This window comes from Lonchura striata, chromosome 3, assembly GCF_050655825.1.
Source record: "Lonchura striata isolate lonStrDom1 chromosome 3, ASM5065582v1, whole genome shotgun sequence".
In the NCBI taxonomy this organism is placed as follows: Eukaryota; Metazoa; Chordata; class Aves; order Passeriformes; family Estrildidae; genus Lonchura; species Lonchura striata.
Window position 1 is genome coordinate 52,566,547 of NC_140705.1, and position 16,152 is coordinate 52,582,698.

Genomic DNA, 16,152 nt, shown 5'->3' on the forward strand with positions numbered 1-16,152 from the left:
ACATCTCCATCAAACCAAAGCAAAGTCAGAACAAACCCCAGTAACTGATTCCATTGAGACCAGTTTCACTGTTATTGCCTTGTGTCAGGAATTTGCCTTGTGTGTACAAAACAGCAAGTAGAAAATAGTAACTGTCATAATTACTTGACATTATTTTGTACTGTATATCCTTGACAGTTCAATTTCTGTCAATTCATTGCTGTAACTCACTATTGATTAATTCCATTAGTTTTTGCCACCTTTTGGCTAATGGAGAATGAAAATAATGTACCATATGTATTCTGTACACAAAAATATATTGGTCAGGCTAAGTTTGTTCTATGTTTATTGCAGTGCACTGTGAAACTAGTGAGTGGAGTCCTTGGAGCCCTTGCATGAAGAAAGGAAAAACTTGTGGTTTCAAAAGAGGAAATGAAGTAAGGGTCAAAGAGATCATACAGCATCCATCAGCAAGGGGAAATCCTTGCCCAGCTACAACTGAGAGCAGAAAATGTATTGTACAAAGAAAGAGATGTCAGAAGGAAGGAAAAGGTACCAAGTTATCATCATCATAATATGAGATTGATATTGTGTTTTTCTAATACTTCACACCTAAATTCTTAGGTCTCAATTTCAGGTTTCACCAAAGCTGCCATTGGTTTTTGGTCTGGAGAGAATTGTGCCTTTGCCTGCAGTAAATAAAATCCTAACACTGCTCAAAAAATGTGCTTTGTGTGATCTAGAGAGGACAGGGTGGGCTGGAAGGGAAGGCATTTTGTCTCTCAATTCTGTCTGCTGAATGAGTTGCCAAGATGAAAAGTTGCATTGTAGTACTCAGAACAAACAGATCCATCATAAAACATGTCATGGTGGGTGTTGTCTGTTGGGTATCAGGCAGCCAAATTTCGTGCTTCAACAGAGGGATTCCTTCAAACTAATTCCTATTTCATGCTTCCCTACAAGATTTTAACTCTTGTAAATGCTGTGCTGTGTCCCTTCTCCCAGCCTGAACTCTTTTTACTAGCTCTGGCTGAACACAACCCGATCCTGCCATCTGCATCTGGGTCATTGAGTCCCAGCATGGGAGAATGATCACAGTGTTGCATGGCAGAAAGGGAAACTCCACTTGGTTTCACCCAAGAAGGAATATTGCCAGCAGAACTGTCCCTCCATGCATGGCAGCTTGTTGGACATTTTTCCCAGGATGGCAGTGAGGGAATGGCCTCACATGTGTTAAGACTGGGAGATGCTTAAGAAGTCTATGAAATAATAATTTAACAAATTCCACTCAGTAGATACTGTTGCTTGATTATTCTCCCCTTCTTGCAGAAGGGAAGTTACTTGATCTGTCCTCAGTGAAGTTACTCTGGAGGAACTATGGACTATTTCCTTTTCTCTATTCCTCCCATTTTCTCTGTCCCTCCCATTTCCACTTCTCACTTACTTCTCTCTTTCCTCCCACCCATTTTGAGGGTGAGTAGAAGGGGTGGAGCACCTTCCCCTCCATGTGAACATCTGTGAGGCAGCAGTAGCTGCTGGTACCAAGTAACAACCCCCTGTTCCACTGTTAAATGATGGCCAGGGTTGCTGCAGATGACTTAGGGAAACACTCATGGGGTTTGGATCTTGTAATTCTTTTGAAGGTTATCTCATTCCCTGGGGATATACCTCATGAGAAAGCAATCATGTTATTAGGGAGAGTCCAAATGAGGGCCACAAAGATGTTGAAGGGCCTTGAGGGGAAGCCCTATAGGGAGCAGCTGAAGTCACTTGGTCTGTTCAGAATGGAGAGGAGGAGATGGAGGGGAGATCCCCTTGCTGTCTACAACTTCCTTGTGAAGGGAAGAGATGCAGACACTGATCTCTTCTCTGTGCTGATGAGTGACAGGACCAAAGGGAATGGCCTGAAGTTGTGTCAGGAGAGATTTAGGTTGGATATCAGGAAAAGGCTCTTCACCCAGAGGGTGACTGGATACTGGAACAGGCTCCCCAGAGAAGTGGTCACAGCAACAAGCCTCACAGAGTTCATGAAGCATTTAGCCAATGCTCTCGAGCATATGGTATGACTGTTGGGGTGTCCTGCTCAAGGCCAGGAGTTGTATTTGATGATCCTTGACGGTCCCTTCCAACTCAGCGTATTCTCTGATTCTGAGATCCCGTAGTTAAAAGGACGATCTTATGCATCAGATAGCTCCAGGTGACTCCTCACCCAAGAACTGGGTAGATCTACTGATCTATAGGGCATAGATGTCACCTCCTCCTCCTTGTGTCAGGCAGTGTCCTGAAGAGGTAGAGACCTGTGTCAAGCTCACAGCCAAGACAACCCATTTACTGACTCCCTTTAGAAACCCTACAGATTTCTATGTTCAAAATGTCCATGCTTGCTTCTTGAAACAGCCTCTCATTAGCCCACTGTAACTGGGGAAAGAGTCCATTCTTTTTCCCTACCAAAGCCTAATCTTGACAGAGATGAAAATACAGGACTGAACTGTAATTTTGGACTATGAAACTGGGGTTTTTTTGAGGCGATGATATTATGTGTTTGCTTATAGCAATTTGGCAAACACTTAGATTGGACAAGACATTTCGCTTTGAGAAATGCCTGCTGTTCCAGTGTAATAAGAACTTTAGAAGAAACTACTCACGTATTTTGCTATCCATTCTTATTTTATGGGATTTGAGCCAAACCCTACTTGAAAAATACTGTGCACCACAAGAATTTGTTCACAATCATGAATCTTTTTCTTTCCTTTTATTCTGCAATATGCATAAAGGTGGGCTTTTTTTCTTCTTTTGAGCAAGTCACAGTCTATATTCTAGCCTGCTTTGCGCGCTCAGTTGACAATTCCTTCAAATGAGGAACCTGTGTTCACACTCTGTCAGTGCCCATGGGATTTGTATGCCTATGTCTAAGACCCCCCCCCCCTTTTTTTTTTTTGGTTCTGACATTTACCTTCTCAGTATTCACAGAAGTCTTTTCCATTCACATTCATTGCTTCAGGGAGATGAACTTTTTTTTAAAGAAACATAATTCTTAATAAAACTGAGGAATATTACATATGAAACATCAGGTTAAAAGATCTTCAAGGGATGAATTATGGCAACAAGCTAGGAAGGCAAGAATTAAGCTGTAAGCTGTCTTTCTATTCCTACTGAAATGAGGAAATAAAGTTTTCCAACATAATCTCCAGGCAACATATCTTCCCTACTTCTACTGTCCCTTATTGCACAAAAAGAAATTTCTATTCCCCTTTGAACAATAGAATAATTGCCCAAGAAAGCAAGCTAGGCTCTGTTCTTAAGGCTAGCTGTGCCCTGTCAGTGAGTGCAGAAGGAGGTGACAACAGAAACACTTGAAAGGAAAGGGAAAGTCAATAAGTTTGTATTTACTGTTGAGAAATATTGAAAAAGTTCTTTTGTATTGTACAACTCCCCATGGCCACTCAGGCATTGCTTTAGAGTTGAACTTCCATGGCACTGGCTTTTGAAGTGTTGCAGCAGAGCCGGCAGTGACCAGCAGTGCTGCTAATCTTTTCTCCATGACCATGAAGAGAGGGTCAGCTCGGTCACTCTTGGCTGTTTCCATGTTGGATAGATGTCTGTGGCTGAGGGATTCAGGTCAAAGACCACATGATGACGGGGTGTGCTCGTCACAGATGCCTCAATGACTTTGCTGGAGACGCTGAGGTCAGTGACAGGATGTTACTCAGTGAAGGCGCTGCTATCGCACAGCAGCAAGGACATGTCTTTGGAACAACTACGCAAAATGAGATAAAGCAGATGAAGGGGGCTATTTTCCTTTGTTTCCATCTGCTGGTGTGTCATTGAAGCTGATGAGATGTCTTGCAATCCTTTATTTCCCCTTCACTGGCTATGCAATGATGTTTTACTGGGAGAAGATGATAATGTTTTCAGAATAGATGCAAACAAATGGGAATAATGAGGATACAAAGAGCTCAATTAGCCTAAAAGGTTCTTTTTACTTATTTTAGCACTGAATTAGTCAATCCCAGTGTGATCTGACATGGTAATTCCCATGTGTTTCACATACAGGCTCATTTTGTAGTTCAGTCCCATCCAAACCTCACTGTAATTTATTTCATCATTCTCCTCTTTTAATCCCATGATGTTGTGTTCTTTTTAGTCTGCATGACTATATGATATTAAGTTCCAGTTTTTTCTTCTTCCTTTCTTTCCCTCACACTTTTTGTTTTATTCACCCAGTGCAGTGTGTTGTAATTTTTACCTTCCCACATGTAACATGTTCTTGGCTCCTATCCTTCACTGACAGATAAAAATTGAAACATGCAATTCCTGTAGCCATGTCCGTTAACGGTAAATCGCAAATAGATGTACTTGAAAAGCAAAACTTTCAGAGCTCTTCAAACACAACAAATTATCCATCAATATTATTTCTTTGCCTTAATAAATGTACTCTGGCCTAACACAAGTCCCTTTGGACTATTGTCTGCAAATGTATGAGATTGACTTCTACTGGATGAAAGACAAATATTCTGAAATTCCAATATTCTGCATACAAAAGTATTTGTGGGGAAAGAATTGCATGTTTTCATGACTAATTCTGCCAAGAAGAGAATATTCACCATATGACTTTCTGTTGAGTCCCAGCTAAACCCCCCGGCAGCAATCAGGCCCAAGTACTTTCAAGTATTTTCAGAGAATATGTTTTTACCAGTTTGAAGATTAAAAAAAGAACTCACCGAAATTAGTATTAGGTATGAACATGGAAGACACCTTAGAAATCTAGGTATTATGCAAGCCAACAGATAGACGACATTGGTTACACAGCTGCATTATTGTAAGCAAATAAATACCTTTTAATTGTTACTCATTCTAATATTGAATTTTTGCACACTGGTGGTATTTAGATGTTCATAGGACAGAAGTAATATTAATTTAACTGTGTCCCATTCTGTGCCAATACAAAGTTCCTGTTCCTGATAGGCAAAATTTCAATCATTATACATGAAAACATGGGAGGGTGAATGTAGAATAGAATGTTTCTTTTTTCACTATGGAATGTATCAGATGTCACCTTGTACAGTCTGAACACAGGATACAGTTATGAGAGAAAGAGGGATAATTTTAGTCAAAATTCAAAAGACTACAACCCCCTGGAGGTGAGGTAGCTTGCCAGTTAATGGTTTAAGCTCTAAGGAGAATAGAGACACTACGCTATGATTATTTTTAAGTTTACAGCAGGAATAAGAGAGAGAGAAATGCCTTTGAGGTGAGGAGCTGAATTCTAGATGCAGACTGGTGAACAGACGGGAACTAAGGGAACAAGATTTGTTGCTAAGGAATTTTAATGAGGAAGTGCAGAAATTTTGGGTAAATAGATTAAAATACTAACTTCTATACTGTATGACATACATGAGAATATAAAACTGCAGGTTCCATTAAATTGACTAGAGAACTGAGACACAGCTCATTTCTGTTGTTTCTTTGTACTAGTTCTTCCACATAATGGTTCCAAACATATTAATCAGATAATGTCTGAAGAAGTCTTCAATTGGCTGTGGTGTGAGGAGGGACTTCAAGCAGGATGAGTGCATTTCAGGGGAACCATAGGTCAGCCACAGTAAAACAAAAACTGGACTTAAAAAATACTCATGTTCAATACTAATTTTACCTAGTCTTGGCAAAATCAGGTCAGAGCAGCATTTTGTTGTGTTGATAAATGTGTAGTAATGTCTGTACATCTACTTATTCAAATGAATAGTCTATCCCTATACACTCTATACTCCAAGGATAAAATTCTCTTCCCAAGGCAGTGGAGGTCCACACCACTTCAGTAATTCCTCAGAGTACTATTTTTAAGCAAATATTTTTTCTGATTTAAAAAAAAAAAAATACTACAATTCTAAATATTTCTAGTATTAACTACTTTTACTTAATCACATTTAAGTCCTAAGCATGGCTATGTGGGAAAGTAAGATCTTCCTATCACAGTCCGTTCCACAAGTCACATCCTCTCACTCATATATAGCTCAGTGGCATTTAAAACAAGAGGGCTGGAGCATGTGAGCCAGGGAGACATCCCAGTACACAGTTCACTCTTGTAACTGTGAGGGATGGGGTGTCTTGTGTGAAGGTCACGAGTGTGGTTATGGTTAATGACCTTACTCCATGGCAGGTCACAGGGTTTCTGAAACCTCAAAATGAACACGAAGCTAATTACTGCATCCCTATGTTTACATATTGCATATGCCAACGGGTCCTAACTCTGGCCTTTGCGAGCTTGACTTACTATAATTGAGGAATCTGTCTTGTGAAGAGTTTGGTTGTTTATTTTCCATTTGCTGCTGCCAAGACGGCTTCTCATTTCCTTTCCTTGTGAGGGTTTTGACTCTTTAACTTTAGCACATTTCCAGCTTCCAATAGTAGGGCTGCTGAGACTGGGAATCCACCAGCTGCAACATGAAGGGAAATGGCATCCTGGGGATACCCCAAGCAATGAAGAGCACCCATTTGCCACTGCCACTGGCTGGCAAACATGGGCACAACCTAGAGAAGAGGTCTGAGTGAATAGGCTTTAGAGGGAAAAATAAGGCCAAAATGAGTCAAACTTATTTGCGAATCCAAAATAGTTAATAGTAGAGGATACACTGACTAGGGCTGAAAAGGCTGGAAAAAACTATTTTTAACCTTGTCGTATTTTCAAGATGTGATCATAGGCAATTTTGAAAATTTTACTAAGTTACTACCTGCAAACTGAAACATTAAAAGCTGAACTAATTACTTGTAATGTTTAATTTCACAACCAGTTATTTTGTTTGTGCTACTGTGAACATTAAATTCTCATCAAACCTCCCAGTTCTGACAAACACACATGAACCACACAGGCAGGCAGTAGATCCATGCTGTGTGCCTCTGTAAATGTGGCACTCCACATGAATGCACACCCTCTATACACATGCACCATGCCAAGGTTATGATCTCTGAACAATATGCATTTTGATAAACAGTGAGGTGAAAATAGTTGTGGCCTCAGATATCAAAATTAGTTTAAGCCCTGCAGGGTGCTGGGCTGACACTGTCTCTGTGCTTCTTGGAAGATGTTCTCCTTTCCTTCTGCTAGCTCCTCTCTTGCAACCTTCTGCCTCCTCCCTGTCCTGGGGAACCTGGGAGCAGTGGGGAAGTGACTCAGATTCCCTGAGCTCCTCTGGAGCATGCTATAAAAAATGTGCTGGGCATGCTGTTGATAAAAAGCATCAACCTCATAATAACAGGAACAGTGTCAAAGCTGAGACAGAAATATGTGGTCAATTGTTCTTGTAAGGGAAGTGAATCAGAAAAAAGCTGATTGCATTCTTTTATTAAAATGTGAACAATGTGAGAGCTGTCCTCCTCAGATCACTAAACCAAATAAGGGATAGAAATCAGCTATTTTTCTTTTCTGATCTTCCCTTTTGGTGCCTCCTTGCTCTTCAGAATTGGCTAGCTGACTCTATTTTAGATGCCTGAGCTTTGTAGAAAAAGCCAAAGGGAATACAAGCCCCTCAAGAACCCTTCCTCCTCCCCCTTGCAAAGTATCCATCAGGTATTCATTCAGCATTAGATTTCTAGCACTTGCCTAAACTCTTTCCTCTTGAATAAAAATGTTTGGGATTGAAAGCTTCAGAAAGTGAAATCTGCATCTGTGTCTATTCTGTGAAAGAAAAGAAGTTAGAGGTCTTCTTCTTGCCCACAAAGTCCAGGTCCGCCTTCTGGCTTGCCACCAAACCAGCTGGGACTATTTCCTCCATAGCAGATATGACTGGGGAAGAGGGCAGGTCAAAGAGAGTCCTTAAACAAACTCCCCGTTATGTTATGCAGACACTCAGGAGTCAGCCTAGTCTCTGATCTTCCTCCCTGGCACTGCTGGGAGCAACTGTGGCACAACTTATTCATGGCACCTTCACCTAATTCCCATCATTTCAGGAAGAGGCACACAGGAAACTGTGACCACTCTGCCCTCTCAGTGCTGCATGGCACAGACAATGTGCAAAAGAGCAGCGTGTCCTACTCCTCATCCCTTCCTTCCTCTGCCAGAAACTCCTTGCATACCCATCCTTCTCCCCACGCTGGTCTTCTATGGCAGCTCACAGTTAATGCTCTGAAGTCCCTCCCCTAACTCCTAGTATGTAAGGAGCATTTTCTGAGGAAGGGACACGTTTGTCACTCCTGGAAGAGGAAATGAGGCTCTTCCAGGATGTGTGCCACAGTGGGATACCATCATGACTTCTTTCTGTGGATGCTTCAGCAGACCCCACATCAAACTGTATTCTCACTTTTGGACATTATTACTACAAAGTAAATGTGAAGGGATGTGGCTGCTGGGAGCAGGGCCCACCTGGCTCTCACCACCTGGAGACCTAAACCCTTCACTATTTTGACCTGAATATCCTGGAAAGAGGAATAAATGCAAGACAGAAGTTTGATAGGGCATCTTTCAAATTTAGTCCAAGAATGCAAAACATTTGGGGTATGTGAGCTACAGAGTAAATCAGGCTGTGGATGTTTCAAGTCTAATGGCGACACATCCAGCACTGTTTAATCAGCTAAATCCTGGGCTATGGAACACTTCCTTGTATAGCAATGCTGTTATAACACTGCAGTCATGGCAGCATGGCACTCATTCATTATTGTGTTACAGCTGCCCTCATTTTAAGGGGCCTGATCCAAGACCCACTGAAACCCCATTGACTCCAGAGTATTGTGGATCTAACCTAAAACAGGGATTTTCAGCATTCCTTTGTAACAAAGTGAAAACAAAGGAGCACTTTTTTGGCTGCTGCTTCTCCTCATCTCTCTGGATATTTGCCTTTTCTTCCCCACCCAGGCAGCTCTGTTTGTTTTTCCCCACCCAGATCTCTGCATCTCCAGTCTCATTGTCGGTTCTCCGCTCACTCTCTCTGCCAGTTCTGACACCTGATGTAGCCTTTGGTCTGCTTCAGCTGCCACCTCCCAGCTCTCTTTCACCTTCATAACTTTGAAAAGGGTAGGAAGTTAAGTTATGAGGTTAAGCACTTACTGCCATAACCTTGTGTTATAAAGGTCCAAGGAAGATTCAGAACATCCCAATGAGATGATAACATCCAATGTTATTCTCAGAGATCCTAAAGATTGGGAGAGAGGTTGTGGGAATCTCCATGGAAGATTTTTAAGGAGGTTAGATTAAGAATCATCAGAGTCAGCCTAAGTATAGTAGCTAAGATTCAGAGACTAGTAAGGGACTAGATAATTCTATGATAAGCATTTATAAAATGGCAACAAAATTTCCACGAAACCTTTTCTCAACTGTTGCTTTCTGCAAAACTCCCACAAAATGACAGCATACTGCCTATTTACAGAGCACAAATCCAAGTATCTCTATCCACTGACATCAGTATAAGGCCTCCTGCTGTCATTTTCCAAGTTCAGACTTTTATTTGGGCTTGAGTCAAAGAATTGAAATCAACTTTTCATTCTTTTTGTCCAGTTTAGTCATTTGCATCGCAGAGATATCTGTTCATGTTTCTCTTTGCATTCACTAGCTTTGAATAATTGTTAAAGGAAGATTACAGAGATGGATTTTCTTGCTAATTTAGCAGAGATATAAGGTAGGAACTCTCTGCCAATGAAAATGCATCTATTTTAAGAGTAGATGCAGATATGGTCCATGAGGGGCATATTGCTGTATAATTAGGCCTGAAAAAAAAATAAGGACATATGCAAACAAATATTTTTTTTTCACTAATTTGTGTTGAAGCAATTTTACAGTGACAAAAAATAAATGGAAGAAAAAAACCAACATTCTTCATTTAAAAATGTGGCCATGCAAGATTCAGAAAAAGCATTTTCTAAATTTTCTATTTTTATTTCCTTGAAATTCAAAATGGTGGCAAAACAAACAACAAAAAAACAAACAAACAAACCAAAATAAAACCAAAACAAAACAAAAAACCCGAAAACACCAACCAAAAAACAACTGGTGTTCCATGACTGCAATGTGTACCGCTAACATTAAGGTCAGAATTTGACAATTAACTGTGGGGGTTTTCTATTGTTGGGTTTTTTTACAAGCAAAATGACCCAGTAATGAAATTTCTCAATTCTAATCTAATCCTCCTCAATATCTACAGCAAACAGTAGCCTCAGTGTAAAGATTTACAGCTACAGTTATGTCTCTGCTTTGTTCTTGAGCGTGTATTTACTTCTGCCCATTTGCTTTCTGAAATTCTCTCTCATTTGTCATCTGAAGAACTCCATTTAAAAGGAAAACAGGCTTCAGACATGAAACACAGCTACATTCCTGAAACATGAGATGAACAACCTTTAATTCATGCAACCTTTCATTTACAGTAATGTTTAATGGATGGGCTGGTTTCATTATGGACAATGCCTCTCCCTGTCATTAGCCTGCAGAATGGGCTAAAACTCTTAAGCATTTAAAGGAGCTCCATTTCAGGCTCTGTATTCCCTCCTCCCCCACTCCCCCACTCCCCATCACCTCTTGTGACTGCCCTTTTTCTAAGTGAATAATCTAAATGCTACACTCTGCAATTTGCACTTATTGCTGTCTTTGAGCATTGAAGAACCCTTCTGACCACTTTTTATACAAACCCTAACAAGGTCAAAGTTGGAAAAATCTCAGCTGGTGGACTTGGATCCCATGAGCTAGTGACCATTTATAATTAATATTAATGAATGGCAGATGACAGATGTTTATTGCCTAAGCAGAAATATGCATTGCTAAACCAGAAGTATTTAGTTTAAATCCAGAGGAACTGACTTTATTTCTTGTATGGATGTGGGGTGGTGGTGGGGAATTCCAGTGGGTGATCCAGCCCTTGCTACCTTTAAGCATGAGTATGGAAACAATAATTCTTTAAAAAAAAATCCTGAGCAATGTATTTGAAGCATTCAAAACATTAACTGAAGTAAGGAGAACTCTCTGCACACTTTGGCAGCTCTGATTTGCAGCAGTAGTGGGTTTTATCCATAGAGTCTAAAGCACCAAAATTAAGGAATTCTTACCTCTGTTTTACACTTTGGGAACCCAAGAAAGTAATTTAAGAATGGTATTAAAGAAAAAAGTCTTTGTCACTGAGACAAAGGATTGCATTCCCAGACACGGTATATTTTTTGTTGCTAATTTTTTTTCCCATAGTGGTCTTAAATTAAACTGAAGCTATGATGCATAAATCGCTCAAGTTTCAATGTGACACAATGGAAGATGTAACATGGAGATGGAAGATGTAACATGGAGATGGAAGTGTCTTGTCTCTGTGAATACCTGTGAACACTTATGGCTGATGGAATCTCTGGTTTTTATGTGAAAGAAACTCTTCTACAGCACATAAATTTACTTCCTTGACATAGAGACATCTTGGGTAATGTTTTCAAACGTACAACAACAATTTAAAATTACTTCTTAGAGTTTCTGGTTGAGGTGGGAGTAAGAGTCTATTTGTTCTGAATCCCTTGGACAAAACATCCTGCTCCTTACAGCAGCTTGCTAAAGTGTGTCTGCACCAATTATTTGCCGTTTTCTTACTCCTGAGACTTTTACACTGTCTGTAAACTGTTGCTGAGTATGCCATTCCAGACACTTGCAAAATATTATTTGGTTTAGTGGCTGCAGGATTGGTATCAGGTCTTAGAGTGCCAAAGGAGTTGTTAACAAAAGCAGGTGGTACTTGAATCTGTAGAAATAGTGAGCAATTTCTGCTTTTGTCTGAAGCAGAAGTTCTTGGAGCAGGCAAGAAAATTATTAGGTACTCAGTTTGAAAGAGAAGCATAAACATATTTGGTGACTACTGTACAGTGGACTTCTTCACGTGGAGGCAGGAGGCAGCTGGAGAGAGAGGCTGCTGATCCCCAGAGTCCCAATTTTTCCCAGAGAGGCTAGAGAGGATCCTGACTTTGTGCAATACATCATTTTACTGAAAATATCACTTGCTGAACTTTTGCATCAGGTTTCTTAGAACCTTTCTTGCATTCCAACAGTTCAGCTCCTATACCCAGCCCTGCTGTACAGGCTGCACACACACCACAGGAACACCTAGGGGGTTACCATTTTTCCAGCACTGCTGTAATACTCTTAAGGAACCTGCCAAGTCGAAAAATAAAACATGCAAGTTGTGCTGAATGGCCACTGTGCACTGCTGGCAGGATCTGTGTGAGACAGGACATGGGGCAGATCTCCTGGTGGAGGTGGATCAGGGGTTCCAGACCTTCCTTAGCACTTGGGGGTGCTCTATCATGAGAAGATGCATTCTCATCTCAGTGGGGGCTGCATCTCCTCCAGCCTTTGGGCCATCACGGGCAGTCAGTATAGTGAAGTATCCTAATTAAAGTGGGCTCCAGTGATGCACTGTCACATGGCAAAATCATTCTTCACATTCCACTTCCAGCTACTCATAAAGCTGGCTGCTCACTTCAGTGTGCAAAGCTGTGTTACTACAAAAAGCTCTAAATGCAAAGTTCATCCTCAGAGGAATTTAAAAAGAATAAACTTATCACATTCTTGGGGATGAAAAAAAAATAAAAGAAGGCAAGACAGCCTGGATAAAATTCACATGGACAATTCCTATCTGTGATTCATGTTAAATTGAAGAATCATGGGCAATGTTAAAATATTTGCATTCAAGTTCCTTTCATGCATATCCACCATGAATCCCACTTAGAAATACTTTTCTAATATTTTATAGGCATTGATTTTCCAAATAAATGGAAAATACCAGATTACCAAAGTCATCACATTTCCCAGAAACTTGCTGATTTCAATGAAGTCCCAGTCAAAAGTAGGCAGGCTTTTGAAACAACCTTGGCTTTGTGTTAGGTTTCTGCCTAGTATCCTTTCAGCTTGTCCATTGGGTTGGCTGGCCTCTGGCAGCCCACTCGTCAGGCTGACAGAGACTCAACAGCCTGAAAATCTGAAATCCCTTTGGCAATTTGGTCCAAGATTCCTAGGCTTCATTGGGCTAAATTCTGAATGCTTCTGGCATATAAATTCCCTGAGCCTTTTTCAGAGGCAGCCCAAGAGGTTTGGTGATCCCAATGTCCTTTTCCATAAGCTTCTCCCACCTGGTAAGCTGCCAGGTATTCTCTTGATAGATGAGAAGAATCCTTCAGAAACTTATGGAGATGGCCAAAGTTAAATCTCATTTTACCCTTTTAGAGAGGGAACTTTTGGAGTCTCTGATCCATATGAAATTTAGAAGCCTGACCTGTCATTTTACTCAATGTGAAAATGTATTTGGAAATATTTGTATTACTTAGAGAGGGGAGAAAAAATGCGTTGGCCATCTGGAATAGAACACATTCACTGGAGATACAAAACAGAAAGAGACAGTCAATTTTCAACACCTTGATTTGAAAAGTATCCTTGAAAGCAAATTCTCCCTTCAATTACACCAAACACCAACCTTGGTGACCTCCATGTGTTTGCTCACGTTCAACACAGAGGTCAGAATCGGGCCTCCGGTGAATTTTGGTAAAAACAGCCTCTTTCTGTGCTGATGGTTTTGCTGAGAGAATCCATCAGGAGCTGCTGTCCCCTGTATGTTACCTGCTGCTGACAGGCTGATGCAGCTGTTCAGCTGGCCTGGGTGCGCAGGGACTCCTGTCAGCACAGGTGTCACCCCAGGCAGAAATGCAAACAAACAATGCTCAGAGTGGAGGGGACAAGTGAACCATGCCAAGAAGGGCATTCTGTTGACTCCTCATCTTCCTTTACTTTGCTGGCATATCAGAAACCTTAAGAAAATGTAAGGAAGGGACTCCAGGGGGAGGGTATAGGTGCACCTATACCAGCAAATGAAAAGGTGGAAGATGCCCAGGCTCCCTGGTCCTGCTATATAGTGCCAGTGCAGAAACTGCTGGCCTGATTCAAGTGTTGGAGTCAGAACTTGCAAAATGCCTCCAGGATCTGTACCCAGTCACCAGAATAGCCCAGCTCTGAGCCATGGTCAATATTGGAAAAGACATTCCTCAGGATGCACCCAGACATTGGGGTCATAAAAGATCATCTGAATTACCAGGTTCCATTGAGGGAATCAGTTTAAGTAAAGCCAAGGAAAATTTCTCACTCATCCCTCCCTTCAGAGCACATTGAGCACAAATTTGAGTACTAAAGAAACAAGTTCCTTTGGGGGTTTTCTCCATTTTACTTTTGTACTAGAAAGAGTTTAAATATCTACTGAGGCACTAACATCTGTCTCTTATCATGTATAACTTTTCTTGATTATTTCTAGAGTGGCAGACTAAACATGCAGCTCTGACATAATGCAGCATCACATTTTTATTTCTGGTTTGTTCAAAAGACTGCACCAGCTAAAAAAAGTCTCTTAAAAGGACTATATTTATGACCTTGATCCAAGCTAACGAGAGGGTCCAGATAATTGGTGACTAAAAGGAAAACAGGCTATTAGACATTTTCCCCAATATCCTGATGCTCTAACAACAGGATAAGGTCTTTTGGTACCAATCACTATTATTCCCAATCTTTGTATTGGTTCCTTATTCTCCTAGTCTTAAAAGAGGCTTGTCAAGTGGATTTGGACTTACAGACCTTTTTCCCTCTTTTAGGAGAGCTGTAAAAACCCAATCCCATTCAGGAGTCACCATTAAAAGTCTCAAAAGAAGAAAATGTCACTTTTCTAAATACCAGCGTGGTCTAGGTCATTTCCTGTCCTAAGAAATGGGGAGTGATTTTCTGGTCTGTTAAATTGCCATTCCTTTCCTGTCTTTGGAAGCTGTGTTCAGACTTTATAAGCTGCGGGTTCTTATAAGATGAAAACTGTTGTGTAATTACAAAATTGGTGTTGTTAGCACGTTAATCCTGATTAAAACAAGGCTGCTAGCAAATTCCCTTGGTCCCAACAGACAAGCATGAAGGGAATAAATCCCCACAAGTGCTTGATTGAAGAGGCAGCAGTAAATGTCTCCACAAACAGCAAACAGAACTCATTATAGGAATTCTCCTTCTCTGGCTGCATATTTGACTGGAGGATATTCTATTTTCAGCCATTGGCAATATCTTTTCTATGGCACAGGAAAGGCACGTCCAACCAGTTTCTATTGCAAGAGGTCATCACAAGCCAGGGACTTTCCATAAACCTTGCTTATGAGCTCATTCATGAGTGTAGAAGTGTCATCTTCCAACCACCCACAGAGAAATTATATTTCCTGAGTTCCTGTACACCTAACAGGATACAACTTTCTCCTTATCTCATACAGCAGTGAAAAACCCAACATCTCCTGTCTTGGTGTAACTAATCTGGTCAGCCTCCTCCCACTCCTCTCTGCCTGCTTTATGCCAATGGCTATGGAGCAGGCCTGAGCTATTTCTGTATTTGGAAACAACATTCTCATTCCTGCTAATGTGCCTCTTTCAGCGCTGGTCTTGCAAGGACAAGTTAGCACACATAATGTAAATAAGAACATTTTTCAAGTAATTGAAATCCAGTAGTCCAGATCCTATTTTCAGAGGCAAACAAACCTTAAGGATCCTCAAAGACATTTAAAATCTATGTCTAGAGTAGTATTTCCACATTTAAGGGGAGATAGGACACATAAGAACAAGTAAATTACCAAGATCCATAATACATTTGCTCAGCCATAAGTATCAATAGATTTTGAAGTATAGCATCATCATAGAATCACAGGATGGTTTGGATTAGAATGGACCTTAAAGATCATCCAATTCCAATCCCCTGCCATGGGCAGGGACACTTTCCACTAGACTAAGTTTTTGAATCTCTACACAACCTGGTCTTGAACATGTCCAGAAATGAGGCAGCTAAAGCTTCTCTGGGCAACGTATTCTAGAATTTCTTCCTAAGAGCTAATCTAAACCTACTGTTGTTCATTTTAAAGACATTCTTCCTTGTCCTGTCACTACTGCCTTTGTCAAAAGTCCCTTTCCATTTTTCTTGTAGGCTCCCTTTAGGTACTATAAGGCCACAATTAGGTCATACCAAAGCCATCTCTTTTCCAGGCTGAACAATCCAAATTCTCTCAGTCTTTCCTCACAGGAGAGGAGCTTCACCCTTCTAATCATCCTGGTGTCTCTCTCCTGGACTTGCTCTTAAAACTCAGTGTCCTGCCTGTGCCTGGGACCCCAGAGCTGGATGCAGTGTTCCAGGCAGGGTCTTACAAGAGAAGAGGGGCAGAAACCCCTCC

General features: G+C 40.9%; 1 protein-coding gene across 1 annotated transcript in view; it reads left to right on the plus strand.

Moving 5' to 3' along the window:
• RSPO3 (R-spondin 3) overlaps positions 1-16,152 on the plus strand; it is a 58,157-nt gene that overhangs the window by 35,079 nt on the left and 6,926 nt on the right. The window contains exon 4 of the mRNA XM_021547154.4: positions 334-531. Coding sequence (XP_021402829.1) covers positions 334-531 — 198 coding nt within the window. The remainder of the gene's footprint in view (positions 1-333; positions 532-16,152) is intronic.